The sequence below is a fragment of the Palaemon carinicauda genome, chromosome 23 (assembly GCF_036898095.1).
Source record: "Palaemon carinicauda isolate YSFRI2023 chromosome 23, ASM3689809v2, whole genome shotgun sequence".
Taxonomy (NCBI): domain Eukaryota; kingdom Metazoa; phylum Arthropoda; class Malacostraca; order Decapoda; family Palaemonidae; genus Palaemon; species Palaemon carinicauda.
In genome coordinates this window covers 114087697-114105807 of record NC_090747.1, presented here as the reverse complement: position 1 = coordinate 114105807, position 18111 = coordinate 114087697, and the positions used below count along the sequence as shown (strand labels likewise).

General features: G+C 42.9%; 1 protein-coding gene across 6 annotated transcripts in view; it reads left to right on the top strand.

Moving 5' to 3' along the window:
• LOC137617397 (rab GTPase-activating protein 1-like) overlaps positions 1-18111 on the top strand; it is a 170631-nt gene that overhangs the window by 136470 nt on the left and 16050 nt on the right. For all 6 annotated transcript variants that reach the window (XM_068347425.1, XM_068347428.1, XM_068347426.1 and 3 more), the window contains 4 exons: positions 2035-2186; positions 2364-2468; positions 13294-13449; positions 14428-14607. In XM_068347425.1, coding sequence (XP_068203526.1) covers positions 2035-2186; positions 2364-2468; positions 13294-13449; positions 14428-14607 — 593 coding nt within the window. The remainder of the gene's footprint in view (positions 1-2034; positions 2187-2363; positions 2469-13293; positions 13450-14427; positions 14608-18111) is intronic.

The window sequence follows — 18111 nt, the reverse complement described above, 5'->3', positions numbered from 1 at the left end:
TGGAATGTGATGAGGTTATATGGAGTTGGTGGAAGGTTGTTGCAAGCAGTGAAAAGTTTCTACAAAGGTAGTAAAGCATGTGTTAGAATAGGAAATGAAGTGAGTGATTGGTTTCCAGTGAGAGTGGGGCTGAGACAGGGATGTGTGATGTCGCTGTGGTTGTTTAACTTGTATGTTGATGGAGTGGTGAGAGAGGTGAATGCTCGAGTGCTTGGACGAGGATTAAAACTGGTAGGCGAGGTAAATCAGTTGTTGTTTGCGGATGATACTGTACTGGTAGCAGACACAGAAGAAAAGCTTGACCGACTAGTGACAGAATTTGGAAAGGTGTGTGAGAGAAGGAAGTTGAGAGTTAATGTGGGTAAGAGTAAGGTTATGAGATGTACGTGAAGGGAAGGTGGTGCAAGGTTGAATGTCATGTTGAATAGAGAGTTACTTGAGGAGGTGGATCAGTTTAAGTACTTGGGGTCTATTGTTGCAGCAAATGGTGGAGTGGAAGCAGATGTACGTCAGAGAGTGAATGAAGGTTGCAAAGTGTTGGGGGCAGTTAAGGGAGTAGTAAAAAATAGAGGGTTAGGCATGAATGTAAAGAGAGTTCTATATGAGAAAGTGATTGTACCAACTGTGATGTATGGATCGGAGTCGTGGGGAATGAAAGTGATGGAGAGACAGAAATTGAATGTGTTTGAGATGAAGTGTCTAAGGAGTATGGCTGGTGTATCTCGAGTAGATAGGGTTAGGAACGAAGTGGTGAGGGAGAGAACGGGTGTAAGAAATGAGTTAGCGGCTAGAGTGGATATGAATGTGTTGAGGTGGTTTGGCCATGTTGAGAGAATGGAAAATGGTTGTCTGCTAAAGAAGGTGATGAATGCAAAAGTTGATGGGAGAAGTACAAGAGGAAGGCCAAGGTTTGGGTGGATGGATGGTGTGAAGAAAGCTCTGGGTGATAGGAGGATAGATGTGAGAGAGGCAAGAGAGCGTGCTAGAAATAGGAATGAATGGCGAGCGATTGTGACGCAGTTCCAGTAGGCCCTGCTGCTTCCTCCGGTGCCTTAGATGACCGCGGAGGTAGCAGCAGTAGGGGAGTCTGCATTATGAAGCTTCATCTGTGGTGGAAATGTGGGAGGTTGGGCTGTGGCACCCTAGCAGTACCAGCTGAACTCAGTTGAGTCCCTGATTAGGCTGAAGGAACATAGAGAGTAGAGGTCCCCTTTTTGTTTTGTTTCATTGTTGGTGTCGGCTACCCCCCAAAATTGGGGGAAGTGCTGTACTTTATGTATTATTTGTTCCATTTAATCACCCAAACATGGTTGGCCCCATTTTAGCAAGTGTACCTTTGTGTTCGACTTGAGTCTTTAGTACTTATATTATGACCTAGTATCATTTTGATCACTGCATGATTCCATCTATTTATCTGTCTATGGACTAATCGATAAGTGGTGGGGCTTTTTAGAAGTATAGATGTGTAAAATTATCTAACAACTTTTATTCTCAACATTACACTATGCTTAAATGATGACTACAGTTACTTATAAACATAGTTGGTGTGATTTTGTTAAACTCTCTTATTATTTTTCATGGATACAAAATGTTAAACTGGCTGTGTTAGCACAAGGGCTGATCAACATCTACAAGCTGGTGTGCATTAGTTTTTATTCACTATAATTAATCCATACAACTCCTATATTATAGCTTTTTTTGTTTACAGTATGAATAAAAGTCTACCAAACAGGGGGTCATTACTAAATATGTAGAATTGATACTGTATTTTAACTTGGAATGTTCTTAAGTAGATTGGGTTAATTTTTCTTCTGAAAACTTAAAACTTTTAGAAAGTAAAGGGTGGTTTGTATTGAGGGTTACATGCATTAAGGATTACACATGCCTACAACATTATCGACTAGTAACCAGTAGAATGTATGCTTATGCAGAGATTATCCTTACGTTTTGTTAAAGACTAATCCTTCATTTATTGACAGCTAACTCTGAGATTTTTGTCTGCATGATTATAATTATTTTTGTTTTCTTTTGCAGAACAAGAAGCTCTTCAAGAAGATCCGGTTGTCCGGCTAGAGCGCGAAAACCGACGACTGCTTGAGGACAACATGAGACTTGAACGAGAAAATGATGATTTGGCCCATGAATTAGTCACAAGTAAAATAAGCATGAGACATAGTTTAGACAAGGTTTGTTGACTAGAATTTGTAATTTGATTTTACTTAATTTTAGCTTAATTCTTGTAGTGCGAGTTTATGACTAATATTTTGCTTTACTGGAAACCTAAATTGAGTAGTATGCTGTAATTATGAAGGAAAAATATGTATATTTGTGGTAATTTTTATGACAAAGGTTATTTCTTTCAGCTTGAAGATAAGTGTGAGAATCTCAACAAGGAATATAAAAATGTTAACTCGCTTCTGAATGATGCTGAAGAGGAAAAGAAACGTCTCCTTTTTGAAGCTAATCAGGTGAGAAGAATAGATTTTATGAGTTTTTTTATCACTGGAAAACACACTCTCATGTTGAGTTTGTTACAATAGTTACTGCACTTCACACACAAAAGTTATCAGTTATTTGCTAATATTATAAGTATCTTAATTCAGGTGCGGTTAGGATGTACTCTATGATGCATAGAAAATTTTGACCTAAAAGTTTTGGTTACCAAATCTTCGTACTTTTGAAATCCATAGTTGGGGTACTGCTGTCTGTATCCCTCACGCAGTACACTGAAGGCCTTACTTAAGAGTTTCAGCAGCATCCCGTTGGCCCTTAACTTCACTTGGTTTATAGCCTTTTACTATATCTCCATTCCTGCTTCTATTCTTCCATCATCCTGACCAACATCTTTCAAGTTTTACCTTAAAGGCCAGCTGTTGGGTTTTTCCTTCAGTTACATCTAAGTACTGTCATAGCCTAACAGACCACAATGCTGGGTCATATTGCCTGAATTCATAAATCTAATCCATTCACAGTTTTGAAGTGCTATATTTCTTCTTCTTCTTCTTCTTCTTTTCCCACTTTTATGTGGGGTCGATGTTTCTGGCCAGCGTTCTCCATCTACCTCTTTAACCCAGCCTGCCCATGACTGGGTAGCCCTTGCCAATTTTTCGGAGGGATCAGGTGAGGTCCCAACGAGTCGCCTACGAGAGACGCCCTAGCATTAATTCTAATCTCACAATCTCCACTGACCATATTGGTTTTGGCTAATTTTTCATGGCCAGATGCCTTTCTTGCCGCCAACCCTCCCCATTTACCTGGGCTTGGGACTGGCACCAAGTTGAGGCTGGCTTGCTATATTTCGTGTTTAAAATTTGTTTTAATTTTTCTGTCCAAGGTATGCAGTGGTTTTTAAAGTTGATTTTGTATTATACAGTATAGCACACTCTAATTATTTTAGTTCAATAATATTGAGAATTCCTTTGTGTTAACATTTTTTAGTGTAGATTTTTTGAAAAGATTATGCTCACAAAAGTGACCAAGCTATATATACTGGAATGTTGTCACAAAATAATATTGTTCCTGTGTGAATACAAACATACTGCCATTGAATCATTAATCAGGTAAGTGCTAGACATAGGGAGCAGATTCATTTGCTTGCCTGCCTTTGTCTCTTCACTTTTGTTTATGGCCCCAAAGAGAACAGATGTACTCATTGCTTCTCTCCCCAAACTTACTTTGCTTTGGATAGTGTTAATTATTTTTTATTTATGAGAGCTTTTGCTAAACGCCTTAGTATTTGTGTGCAATTTTACTTTGTGGCGAAAGCACATCAAAGATAAGCATGGGTTAGTGTGTGCTGTATTTTGTTCCTACAAGGATACAAACCTTTTGACCAGTGTGTTGAGTACCATTGTGAAGGGCGGTACTGGACACAGTTCACCATCCTGGAGAAATGGTTTATGTTGTCGATTACAGAAAGGATGACTTTCTCTAGGACCATAACTTTGCTCTCTTGGTATTTTCCCTTCTTTGGAAGGAAATCACCTGATCCAGCCCGAGTGTTTACTCATTCCTTCATACTTGAGTGATCATCTTTGTCTGCCAGGCATGCCTGATGCCACTTGTATGAGAACACTGGGGAGTACTAGTGTCAGTATTTTCATTGTTATGCACTAGGGACAGGTGCTCGGCTTGTTGGGGAACATTCATGCACATCGACAAATGGATGTTTGAGTCATGGTAAATCTAAAGAAGTCCAGTCACACCCAACTGAGGATGGGAGTACCTTGGGATGCTGATACACAATGGCAGGAAGTGTTTGCATCCAACAATTGTGTAAGCGACTCAAAAGTGTAGCGCTCCTTTTTCTATGCCACAAATTACTACCACCTCATCAATGGCAGAAGTTACTAGAACATCAAAAAATGTAGAGAAGCTCATCTCAGGCAGGTGACAACGTCAGTGCTCACTTTGGTGGTCCCACAAGTTGTCGAACAAGGGGGGTCAGAGCAGAGTGGTTCATTCATCTTCAAGTTGAGAGGAGCCTTTTGACTGTGGGGTTCTCCAACAATGAATATATTCACGACGAGGCTCAAAGGGAAGTTCTTGATCTACTGCCCTGGAAAGCATTTTAGACATCCATGGGCAGCCTCGACATATACGTTTTCCATTGTTTTTCCTGATTCAAAGATTAGTCAACAGGATACTCACTACTGTACTTCCAACTTCAAGATGACCTTGATGGCTCCAAACTGGCCCCGTGCAGAATGGTACCGGTACCTTCTGATTCTTTTAACTGAGACTATGAGAAAACTGCCCAAAGGATTCGATCTACTTTGCCAGCCCTATCTGCACAGAAACCACAACTCAGTGGGTACACAAGGCAAACTTTAAATGATACCTTTTTTGTGAATTAGCTCTCCCACTTTTCCTCACTACGCACATTTTATATTACAACTGAGAGGAAGTCAGGGCCCTTTGAGTGTAGTAATTGGGATTCTGTGCACTTATTGAACTACTCGAGTAATAGTGATATTATTACAGGTAGTTCTCCCAATATTGTTTGATTGATGTTTGATATAAGTGTACGTGTTGATAACTTCCTTAACCTTAATTGGTGGGGCAAGGATACAACTTAAAAAGTAGGTTCTCAATGTCTATTAGAGTAAACATACAAGATACGTGGGACACGAGGAAAGATAACTTATCGGCTAAGGGGACGAAGACGAACAGACTGTATCATGGCAACACAACAGATAAGTGTTGCCAATGCTGACTCAATGTTGCCATATCATATCAATGACGTTACAGGAATTAATCTAATGATATGCAACATCTGAAATAATGGTTGAAAGTAGATAATACAGTTAATAGTACGTACAATAATGGTAATCATGATAATGCAGTAAATGATACATACAATAATAATAATCATGACAATACTGGTACATGTGAAATGTTTCTTTTCATGTACCTACACCTCCCTCCCCCTCACGCTCGTAGTGCATTCTCGAGCGGACTCCTTTTCTATGAGTCTTTGGGAACGACGTGGATTCACTGGAGGGATGGTGACTAAGGACTCTCTTTTTGGGTCCTGGCAAGGGGCCACTGGGACAGGGAGAGAGAGGTCACTAATAGTGGGTGGCACTGGACGAAGAAATCGGCGATTACGCCACCACACACGACCACTAGGGAGACGAATTTGATAGTCTCTTGACATTCCATGGCCCATGACGATGCCAACTTTGTCCCAACGATGAGAAGTCGGGTCTTGAATCCGAACTTGCTGTCCGACGCTCAACTTGGGCAGGAAGTGGGCATGCTGGTCATACTGGGTTTTTACCTGTTCGTAGCGGGCGGCAGCACGGCGGTCACAGTCTTCAGTCTTGACCTGCCACTCCTTGGAGAATGCATTTGGATGGGCAGGAATACATGACCTCAGAGGACGGTCATACAGGATCTGGGCAGGGGAGCGTCCTGTAAAGTTAGGAGTATTCCTGAGTTCCAGCAATCCACGGTCAAAATCTTCATTATCGATGTTGCCAGACGGGGCTGTTTTCAGTATGAGGTGCTTAATTGACTTCACAGCGGCTTCGGCATGACCATTGATTGTGGGTAGTGGGGTGAGGTTACAATGTGTCGAACTCCCCATCTCTTCATGAAATCCTTGAACTCTGCGCTGGTGAATTGTGGCCCTCCATCTGTCCTAAGGCGAAGAGGAACACCAACTTCACGGAAGTAGCGGCAGAAGATCCTGATGGTATTAGAAGTGGTAGTATCACCTTTGCAGGGGGCGACAACAGGCCATCCTGATAAGCGATCGACGACGACTAAGAAAGACTTCCCTGCAACAACAAAGAAGTCAGCCGAAACTGACTCAAAGGGTCTTGTTGGATTGTCGTCATTCAGTAGAGGTTCCTGCTGCTGAGATGGCTGCAATGTCTGACATGCCTCACAAGTTCCGACTGTATTGGCGATGTCAGAATCGATACCGGGCCAGAAAACAGACTGCCTTGCTCTGCGCTTGGTTGCTTCCACACCTCTGTGGCTGTCATGCAAGTGGGACAAGGTGCGGCAACGAAGGGCGGCAGGAACTACAACTCTTGCTCCATACAGGACGAGGTCACCATCGGCGTAGAGATCTGCACGTAGTTTCCAATATGGGAGTAAAGAATTGTGCAAGTCGTATCTGTTGCGAGGGAATCCTGATGTGACACAGTTGAGTAGACGCGTATACGAAGGATCTGTTCTCGCTGCGTCACGAAGATCCTGAAGTATCCGGTCGGCATCCTGAGCTGAAGACTCGTCTGAAAGAGTAATGGTGTTCATGGCTATGACAGTCCGAAGATGAGCAGCAGAAGAAGCACCTGAGATTTCGTCCTCCTGCGTGGGGTAGCTGACTGGGGCTCGAGACAATGCGTCTAGAACACAGAGCAACTTCCCAGCACGCCACACAGCTGTAAAGATGTAGGGCAAGATCTTCTCCTTGAGGCGCTGGAGACGAGAGTTCTCGATGGCATCCAGTGTATAACTGTTCAGAATAGGGATGAGGGGTCGGTGATCCGTCATCAGAGTAAAGTGCTGTAGGCCAGCTAGGTATAGCCTACACTTTGACATTGCCCAGACAACGGCTAGCATCTCGAACTCAATGGTAGCGTAACGTGTCTCTGCATCGACGAGAAAACGAGAACCACACTGAACTAGACGCAGGTGTCCATTACCGTGGTCCTGCAGGAGAGCATATCCAATGCCATTGAGGCGTGAAGCGTCCGTCTGAAGAACGACGGGTAGGTCTGGGTCAAAGAGGGCGAGAACTGGTGGACTGGTGAGGGCTAACTTGACGCGTTGAAAGGCTTCATCATGGTCAGAAGTCCAGACAAATGTTCTCTTGGGACTCATCAGGGGGCGTAGAGGTTGGGCTGCAACGGAGATGTCAGGCGTAAACTCTGCTAACTGGTTGACCAATCCCATAAACGATCTGAGGTCCGTCAGGTTAGCAGGGGTCGGAAAATCCTTGATCGCACTGACTTTCTGGTGGTCAGCTGAGATGCCGTCTCCTGAGAGCGTGTATCTGCAGAAGTTCACAGATGGGGCAGCGACCACAAATTTGTCCTTGTTGAGTGTGATCCCGAACTTGCGGCACCTGGTGAGCACTTCGTGGATACGTTGAAGGTGGGTAACGTAGTCTTCGTCGTAGAGAAGGAGGTCGTCTATCACCTTAACACAGTTTTGGACACCTTGAAGGGCCATATCACCTCGCAGGCAGAAGGCATCTCCAGTAGCTGCGAAGCCCATCGGTCCTCTGCAATTTATGAACCGACCATATGGCGTAATAAAGGTGGTTAAGTGACGATCCTCATCAGCCAGTTCCATCTGCCAGTACCCGTAAAGAGCATCAGCTGTGGTGAAGAAACGAGACTTCCGGTCCACACTACGAATAGCCGTGTAGGGTGTGGGTGAAGGGTGGGCTGGACGAGAAACTTGGCTGTTCAGCTTTGTTAGATCGACGGTGATACGTACACCTGTTCCATTCTTGGGAACGACGACAAGAGGGTGGCACCAAACTGAAGGGTCATCACCAGCTGGTTTGATTATCCCTTGAGCCACCATAGAATCAAGCTCTTCTTTGACTTGGTCCTTAAAAGCAAATGGAATCTGTCTAGGGGTGTGGATGGCGAAAGGCACTGCACCATCCTTTAGGTAGATTCTCATGGGAGGACCAGCCATAGGCTTGAGAGGAGAGGAGCTGTCTTCAAATCTTCTTTCGAGACCAACACATCTTTAAATACCCGAAGAAAGTATTCCTTGGCTGCTGAAGGGGATGTAGTTGCTGAGATGGGCAGCTCCTTGCATCTATTGACATGCTTGACTTCTAAAATGGGTTTGGGGAAGTCGGGAGATATTATGGACAGTTCTTGACAATGGCCATAGGATAAGAGGGGAACTTCCACATTTTCGTGAACCTGAATCCTGGCAAGACATGATCGCTTGCCTAAGGTAAGGGTAGCTTGTAATATACCCAGAGCAGGGGACATCGGAGATCCATCCGCCGTGAACGTCACATTTGGCGGAGGTGGTTGCAAGCTGCTCTTGGAGATACCCATGGTGTCCAGGTGTTGCTGTCCTATAACGGTGACGTCGGCACCTGTGTCAGGTAACATCTTGATGCGAGAGTTAACATCGCCAGATGACAAGAGGACACAGATAGGTTTGGGCGTCTTGGAGATGGTGGAAGGTGATCCTAAGCGACGACAGCTGGTCCGTGAATCTTGTTGTTTGTTGGAGACTGCAGAGGCACCACTGTTGCTTGAAGATCTGTCTCGATGACCATTTTTCTTATTATCCATGCAGCATTTGTCGAAGTGTCCAATACGGTGACAATGGCGGCACTGGGCTTTGCTGGCAGTACACTTCAACGTCCTGGACCAATGGCCAACACGGTCACAGTTTTTGCAGGTACTGTTGGCATCAGGGCGTTTATCAGGTTCGTGCTGACGGGCACAATACTGGCATAAAACGGCAGGCTTAGAGGACTTCGGCGAAGGTGGAGGCTTCCCGCTTGATTTCTTGCTTCTCCTGTAGGCTGAAACGGCACACAACTGGCTGGGTGGGCCACGTATGGCAGAAGTTGCAGTTTTAGCTGCCTCATACGATCGACAGGTTGTGACGAAATCTTGAAGAGGAGAGTTGGCGTCCAAGGCAATCAACTTCTGAACCAACTCTGCATCTCGAATACCCATCAAGATAATCATTTTTAGTTGGGTCTCTTCACATGCAGCGGCATTACCTGGGCACAAATCAACTACTTCTGCGATGCGTCGAAGTCTCACGTAGAAATCAGCAAAAGATTCTCCTTCCATTTGCTTACAGCTTAGCAACTCTCTTCGGCGAAGGACTTCATTCCTTAGTTCCTTAATATGCAACTGTAGAGCATCCAGGACTTCGTCTACAGACTTATCTGTAGAGGGAGAAATCTGCAGTGTGTGTTCTAAAACACGCTGTGTTTCAAGGGTTAAACACATCCTCATCTGGATCATTTGTTTTTCACGTGGAAGCTTAGAAAGATCCACCATAACAGCATAGTCATCCCACCGGTGTCTCCATTCCCTGAACATTTAGAATGTTGCATCTGCCTTCTGGGGGGGTGGCGTTTGGGCTGTTGCCTTCTGTGGAGGTGGAAGAGCGGGTTGATTGGAGTTAGAATTCACCTCTGTGCCAGGTGTATGGTTGCCTGGATGAGAATGGATGATCGGGGCAAGAGTTTGAATGAGAGCAGTAAACCTCGCATTTTCTTCTTCTCTTCTAAGATCATCCTCTCTTAGGCGAATTGCTTCTTGTTCCCTTCTTCTTTCTTCTTCACGTTGTCTTTCTTGTCTTCTTGCTTCGTCTTCCCTTCTTCTTCTTTCATCCTCATACAAGCGAGATTCCTCTAAAAAACGAATTAAAGCGAGGAAATCAGTCCCGGTAGCTTGAGATGCAGAGGGAGGGTAGTAGTGGGGACTCAAGAGTGGTGGGTTGGGAGAGGCAGCGCTCTCCAACACTCCCCCAACACTGTGGGCGTGGGCGGCATCAACGCTGTGGGCACCCACATCGCTGAATGGTCCCTCTTCTGTGGGCTCTTCTAATTGTTCTGCAAGTATATCTTTCGAGGCCATTATTATTTTCGATGTGCAGTGGGTAAAAATACAGTTCCAACAAAGTTATGAAAAACAACACGAACTGTTTTAAAACACTAATAATAAGAAAAGTTTAATGCAAGCAAGTGTGTGCGCATGTGTATGAACACGTCCGCCAGCGACTCTGTGGGTTGAGGGGAGCAGCAACTCTGCCTCAGGCTGCTGCAGGCAGTCACCCCGTGACGATGAATGAGACTGTATGTGGTCACGCATGCTCCAACCAAGTCCCAACAGACTATTTGCTTGCTTCTTGAAATAGCACAGCAAAAACACTGGGACGTAAAAAAGAGAGCACTACAAAAGCACAATGTACTCCACAACACTTCACTGTTAACTTGCATCACTACACTGCACATGAAATATGAGTAAATCGAATTAAACGAATTCACATTTGAACTGAGAGTCCATTAATGGCGTCGCCCGGTTCCCGTTGTCCACGTCTTAAAGAAAGTTCTCATAATACGACACTGTAAGTTCACCGCCATGTAAGTGTTGTTAACTTCCTTAACCTTAATTGGTGGGGCAAGGATACAACTTAAAAAGTAGGTTCTCAATGTCTATTAGAGTAAATATACAAGATACGTGGGACACGAGGAAAGATAACTTATCGGCTAAGGGGACGAAGACGAACAGACTGCATCATGGCAATACAACAGATAAGTGTTGCCAATGCTGACTCAATGTTGCCATATCATATCAATGACGGTACAGGAATTAATCTAATGATATGCAACATCTGAAATAATGGTTGAAAGTACATAATACAGTTAATAGTACGTACAATAATAGTAATCATGATAATGCAGTAAATGATACATACAATAATAATAATCATGACAATACTGGTACATGTGAAATGTGTCTTTTCATGTACCTACAATAAGCATTATTGATCACATGCATTGTAACGCTAATTAACTTGAAGCCATACATTTTTTTTACTATGAAATTTTATATTATTTTTAAATCTACTGTACTTCATCAATTACTTTTGCTAATACCCTTTTCCTTTTCTCATCACTTTTATTTTAATAACTTAATGTCTTTGCATAGTAGTGATGAAGAATCTGAATGAACATCTTTGAAATTGATATTGGAAGTTTTAATAATGTCAATTAAAAAGCAAGTATGCAGTAGCACAGCTAATTGAACTTTCAACTCTTCATGTTTATAGGTAAAATTGTACAGTATTATTTTTTCTATTCCTCATTGTATAGACTTTATCTACAGTGAAGTCTAATTAGTTATTTCTCTATGAGCCATTATATAGGTTTGACCAAATCAAGATTGAAAAGCAAATGGAGGAAAGTACGGGATTAGTATCTTGAAGAAGTAATATATAGAATTTGAATTGGTTTATAAATTTTGTTTAAACTGTAACTCCTACTTCGTTTGGTATTTTCTCAGGGAAAGGATACAATGTAGAATTCAATCTAATATACACAACCAAGGAACTTTATAGCAGGAATTAGGTGTAATATTTTGACATGTAAAACACATCTTCAAGGTATATATACTGCATTTACAAGAGATATTTGGTTGAATAATTTTTGAAATTTATTTTTCAGTTTGCTTATTTATTTTGTTATTTACTTTGAATTTTATTTTCTTTTGGCTTCAATAAACTTGGAGTTGTGATACCAGGTGAATCTGTGATTTAATAGGTTGTGTTTATGTATACAGTGCACAGGTAGAATTAACATTAGTGGGTAAATGTTGACAAGTGATGTCATGAGTGTTTTTGTAAGAAATTAAGGGGAAAAAGTATACATACATAGTATACTGTACTCTCCAATTTGTACAAAAGAATACAAGTTAAAGTAAAGTGATTGAAAAATGACCCGGCTACTCATCACGTAATTAGTACTTTTTGTTATTTAGTTTTCCAATATTTTCAAATCCTGTCTAAAGGGTTGTTTATATAGAATTAATGAGAACTATAATTTCCATATTATTTAGTCAGTAGTCTACACCATGTGAGAGGTATCTACAACCATGTGGTATTTTTAGATACCTTAGGCATCATATTCAACCTTGTAGATTCAGCAAAAGAAGCTTTCATTCAGTTGAGTAGCCTAACCTTTAGATATTTATGTACTGCATACAGAGGTGACCACAAAGAATTGGTGTACACTACTTACTCTTTTATGTAGTTTTGAGTCTGCTAGGAGACATTGTATGTTTAATTCTGCTTGTATATCGATGAAATATATATTCCAAGACAAAGTACCATCTAGAGTTTGTAGAGAACTTTTTTCCTCTGAATAATATTGAAATAGAATTTTTATTTTCAGATTTCACTGTGTGCATGTGCACTCAATCCTTGAATAAGAGATGTTTTTTTTCTTTATAATTACTTTGGGTTTATATGAAACTAATGTGAATGAAAGTTCAACTTCCATTGTGTTCTGATATGGTTCTTTTTTGGAGAATTTCCGTTAATGTTGGGTACAGTTACTGGTTTATAATTCCTGTCCAAAAATTTGTTTTCCATCTTTATAAGTCAAATGTAATTGTCAGGGTAAGATAAATACTTATTTGAAAATTTCACCAAAAATTTCACCAAGTGCTTATCATACTATGATATTAAGTTTTTATGTAGAAAGGAATGAAACTTTTCCCACTGTTGCTTTGTATAAGGCTGAAGCTGTGATCAGTCTCATTTAGTGGAAATCAATGGAGGATACATTTAATTAATTTGATTGCTGTACCCTGTTTTTTTTTCTAAGTTACAAAAAAATAAAAAACATTTATAAATAAGGATATTGAGTTATTGTGGGAGCTTTTAAATACTTCAATGGACTATGAGCAGAGCAGATTCAATGCTAATAAAACTGTTGAGCCCCTTGGTCCTTGTCGTTTAAGGTTTTGGGGATGACTGTAACCTCCAAGAAAAATTACATGGTTACTTTCATGCCTCAACAAGACCTTAGTTAGGAAATGGTATATTTATCAGTACCTATAAAAAATGATAAAATTCTTCCTATGATTTTGTTATATGGTTGTTTGCAGTGACATTTTGTGATACCTGTACCTACTATTTTAGTAAATTATATGCAGTCTCATTGTACTTTGTTCTTCCCTCTATCTAGATATTCCATACTGTGTATTGTTTTGGTAAAATGTTCAAAATATCAAAGTATTCCTTTAAATAAAAGATACTCTCGTCTCTTAATAGGTGAAGGAGTTGTTGAAACGAGAGGTTGACAAGGGAGATGTGGATTCTCAACGTAACTTGGCGATTATCGCAGATTATAAGAAAATATGCTCCCAGCTTTCAGAACGGCTGGACAAGGAACAAGCTGCGAATGCCCAAACAATTAACATGTACAAGGTAAAGTAGAACTGAGGCCCCCCTTTCTTATAAACTGTCCAGGGGATCAGATTGCGCATTTACAAAGCAGAAAATAACAGCAATGTTGATCTATAGGTAAAGTGAATTTTGTTTAGTTGCAATATAAAAACTTTCATATTTGGACTTTTAAATAATTCATTGTCTCTTAGATTTAGATAATGCACTGACTCTTGCCTTATAGGTTTTACCTTTAGTATAATTGATTGATTGATTGATTGATTTGAAGTTTTCAGGCATCCTGACATCTAAGGTCATTGATGCCGTTATTTAGTATAACTATGTTACCATAGTATCCTGTAAAAATAAAGTGAATATCAGTTTTTTCTATAGATATATGTTGGGCATTTATTGACGCTAATAATCTTCACATAAGTTTTCGAGTGAGTGGATATATTTGAATACAAAATGGAAATACAACTTGTCAAACATTGTAATCCTGCAGTAGAAATTTCTGAGTGTTAACTTTGTAGTTTTTACTTTTGGTTATTTTGGTTTTCAGTTCAGTATTGAAAAGTCTCATTATCAATCAAAGAAAAATGACCAGCAATACTGCAGGTTTCATCATTTAATTTAGTATTGGTGAATGTGCCGTATGGTTTATTTTGACTGATTTTAGAATATCCAATGTAGACGTTGATATCTACTAAATTTGATATTCCTCATGACCGCAAAGCAGTATATAATTGTGGCTTTTGAGTAACTTAAAAATTTTCTTTCTCTGTAACCAGGATTGCATTTCCAAAGATCCAAAGATATTTTTGTTTTAATGACTTGTTCAACCTTGGATCCTTACAAAACTTTTCAAATTATATTCCCTTTCTTTAAAAGCGATTTTCCTGTCGCTATGACATTCTTAGCTTGTTATTGGTAACCAGATTTTAGCAGCTTTGCCTTAATGTTTTGCGTAATCTGTTTTAATGATTGCCGCATCCTATTTATTAAGTTAAATTTTCACAGGTAAAAGTATCATCATGCGAGCAGTGTAGCGGTGTTCTTTCTCCAGTCACTGGGCCCCCTGGAGAATTAGGATCGGAGGAGTCGCCTGCAGTAACCAAATTGCATCAACAAGTTCGAGAACTTGAGCTGGAGTTAGCTCAAACGAAATTAGCTTTAGTCGAATCTGAATGTAAAAATCAGGTATGTAATGTACTGTTGTATTCTAAGAAGATGTTGTAGTAGTTGATAGGGATTGATTTTACTGCCTGCATGGTGTAAATTCTCTTCCCTACCAGTGGCTCCTATTCATAAGAAATTTATTCCTCATAAGGCTTAAAAATCTAGTTCATAATTTCAAATCTGATTTTATGGTGATGGTTTACTTGAGGGACACATTGCTTGTAAACCATTTTTCAAAAGGCATAAAAATTTACCTGTTTTAATCTTCATTATTCTAATACTTCACCGGTGTTTTTCATCTTGAAGAGTTCGCAGCCTCTGAAGAATATTTTTTTTTATTATTAACTCGTTTAAACACAATTAATTTGTACTCACAGTACCGAGTTATTGAGGTTTGCCTTATCCTTCAGTTATTACGGGACTTTGAATTACCATTTGTTCCGTAACCGAAATACAAACCACGCTATTTACAAAGGGTTATTACTTTTAGCGTAGCTGAAATGGCGAGCCATTAGAATTTAACGAGGGTGTATTACCCCCCGCGCTAGTTAGCGGGGGGGTAGGGGAGTGGTAGCTAGCTACCCCTCCTCCCCCTCACACACACGTGAATACTCACTTTCACTTTTGGCTCGGACTGTGACAGACGTCTCTGTCTTGGTCCTCGCTTGGCAGCCATTGTCTGTTTTGTCTTTACTTAATCGCTTACTTTTCTTTTACTCAATATATATGTAAACATGTTTTCATGTTTGTATATATATTTGAGTATAGAAATAAGTAAGTTTCCTTTTCAGATGTGTGTGTGTAGTGTACGATATCTACGTGGAGGCCTCGGCAGTTAGGCCACCACGGCGTATTTTATGGGTGGCGATCGAGTTTGACTTATGTCTTTCTCTCTCTCTCTCTCTCTCTCTCTTGAGGTCGTTCACCCTTTTACTACGTGTTACTACGCCCTTGTAGCCTAGCTTCCTTTCCGTGTGGGGGGTTGCTACGCGTACGTTTGTATCAATTAGTTATGAATCTAATTGTAGTTGTTTTTTTTCAGCTTGTAGAACGATTCTTTTCGGGGTTTTCGTTCTTTCTTTAGTGTTCATTCATTTTTTAATTACATAATTACATAGTTACATAATTATAATTGTTATAATTCTGTTTTGGTTACAGCTCTCCTTCCGCGAGTGTAAGTGGTTGTGAGGGCACGTGCCTGTTGTGCAATTCTTGTTCCTTTCCCTCGGGATTCCTCTTCGGAGCCTTCCCGGGGGAATGAATGTGTACTAATATTATTTGTTTTATTTTTTTTACAGTTACCGATCTAGTTCGTTTCTGTAATATAGCAACGGTGTGAGCTGTCTGGTTGAGTCCTGGGGATTCGGCTGTTGCTGCCTCCCCCCTTGTATTTTCGTCAGGGGCGTGTCTCCTTCTACTGGTAGTACTCCCGTGTCGACGGACAGCTCTCCAGTTCATTTTAGAACAGTCAGGAGGCTTGCCTCCTTGGGCGGATAACTTTCCTTCCGAGGGAAGTTTTTCCTGTCCAGGCTTGAGTTTTTCCCCTTTTGGGGGGTTCTTCTCTTGCCTTTTTTTCGTGCGACTATGCTCTTGGTGCTGAGCGGTCGCACCTGCAGTTTCGCCCAAGGGGCTGGGCAACTGCAGGAGCTCCTCTTCGGAGGATTGCTCCTTTTAGGTCACTGGCTGACCAGTCTCTTCCTCGAAGTGTTTCTCTTTCGTTCGCGAGAGAGTACACTCATAGAGACTCCTCTTCGGAGGTTTCTTCTGTTGCTGTTGCTGTTGGCCTCCCTCGCCGTAAGGCCCTCCGTCCTCCTCGTCGTAAGGGCCTCTCATCTCCCTATAAGGGTGCTTGAGGCGCCCTTTTGGATCTCCGTTTGCAGCCTACACTCCTTTTTTCTCGATCTTCCGCCTTGGTGCAGATGGACAGCAGTCTGATCTCGTCTTCCGACGGGCAACGGTCTTCCCGACGGACAACGGTCTGCCCGACGGACAGCGGTCTTCCGACAAACATCCGTCTCCCGGCGGACAACGATTCCTTCGGGGCAAAGGGTTGCCCCCACGGGGGTTCTTCCCTTGCGTGTCAGGGTTTCCCTGCGCGCCCTTCTGCTCATCAGCGCTCTCCTGTTCGTCAGCGCTTTCAAGATGATCTTCCCTGCGGTTCCTGTTACGTGCCCTGTGCGCCCACGTTCGCCCTCGCGATCTAGAACTTCGGTTCAGGTCGGGGTCAAGGACTTCTTCTTTGCGCAGGCTTCCACGCGTAGCCTTCTGCTCGTCAGCGATCATCAGCTCGCCAGCGATCTTCTTCACCTACGCGGCAGCACGATCCCTCGCCGTCACGCCATCGCTTGCGTTCGTCGCCTCGGACACGTGTTCATTTACCTGCCCACTCGCCTGCGCGATCGCTCGCCTGCGCGCCCGCGCGATCGCTCGCCTGCGCGCCCGCGCGACCGCTCGCCCGCGCGACCGCTCGCCCGCGCGACCGCTCGCCCGCGCGACCGCTCGCCTGCGCGCCCGCGCGACCATTCGCCTTTGCGCAACCGTTCGCCCTCGCGCGACCATAGTTCGCGGCGAATTCCACAGCCGGTGGTAGCAGCAGGGACGCGTGCTCCTAGACGGCACTCGGGATCACCTCCATCCAAGCACAGGTTGGTAGTGCAGGACTAAGACAGGTCAGTACAGCATTCTTCCCCACCTTCTTTTCAGGCAGGTACCGTCGGGTCCACTCCAAAGGATCGCCCGATCCCTTTCACCTTAGCGAGGATTTCGGACTCTGTGTCCTTGGAGCAGCAGACATGGTTTGGTCCGCTGGCACGGGCGTTAATGAGGGTTATGAAACCAGTACTCGCCAGCCAGGGTAACAAACCAGCGGCTGTCTCTCCTACGCTGAAGAGAAAGAGAGGAGTGGACTTCGTGGTGACTTCCCCCAGGGCGAAGTTGGTTCCCAAGAGGTCGGTCTCGAGGGTCCCCTCTCCTGTACGAGTACTCTCTCCTTCTCCTGCCCTGGAAGGATTTTTGGCGGGGGGGCTTTCCGTTCAAGATTTCTCCATCGGACAAGGGGTGACTGCTTACCTCTTCCTCTGGGAGCTTACCAGGTTCTTTCCCTCCTCGGTTACGGCCCGAGGTTTGGTTCAAGGAAGCTACAGGAAGATCAAGGGTACTTTCCTCCTCTCGAGCTCAGACACCTTGGCCTTTCGTCGTTAAGTATCTACTTGCGGACAAGCTCGATGTTGTACCATCTGGACGCGCTGACTGAAGGCTTCCTTCGGGTGTCTCATCTGTGGAGGTCGACGACCTCAGACACCCTTCCATCCTTGAGAAGAGTTTTGTCTGTGCCCAAGGACAGAGACTTAGACAGCTGCTGTGCGGAGTAAATCGACTTCCGGTTTCACTCCTCCAAGGCGCTTTCTTCCAGACTCTGCAGGGCTCCAGCGCCCTTTTCTTTCAACCACGTCGGCCTAAGTTATCGGCTACGACAACTGGGACAAGGTGTCCAATTGCAGTTTCCTCCTGTCAGGAACAGATGGC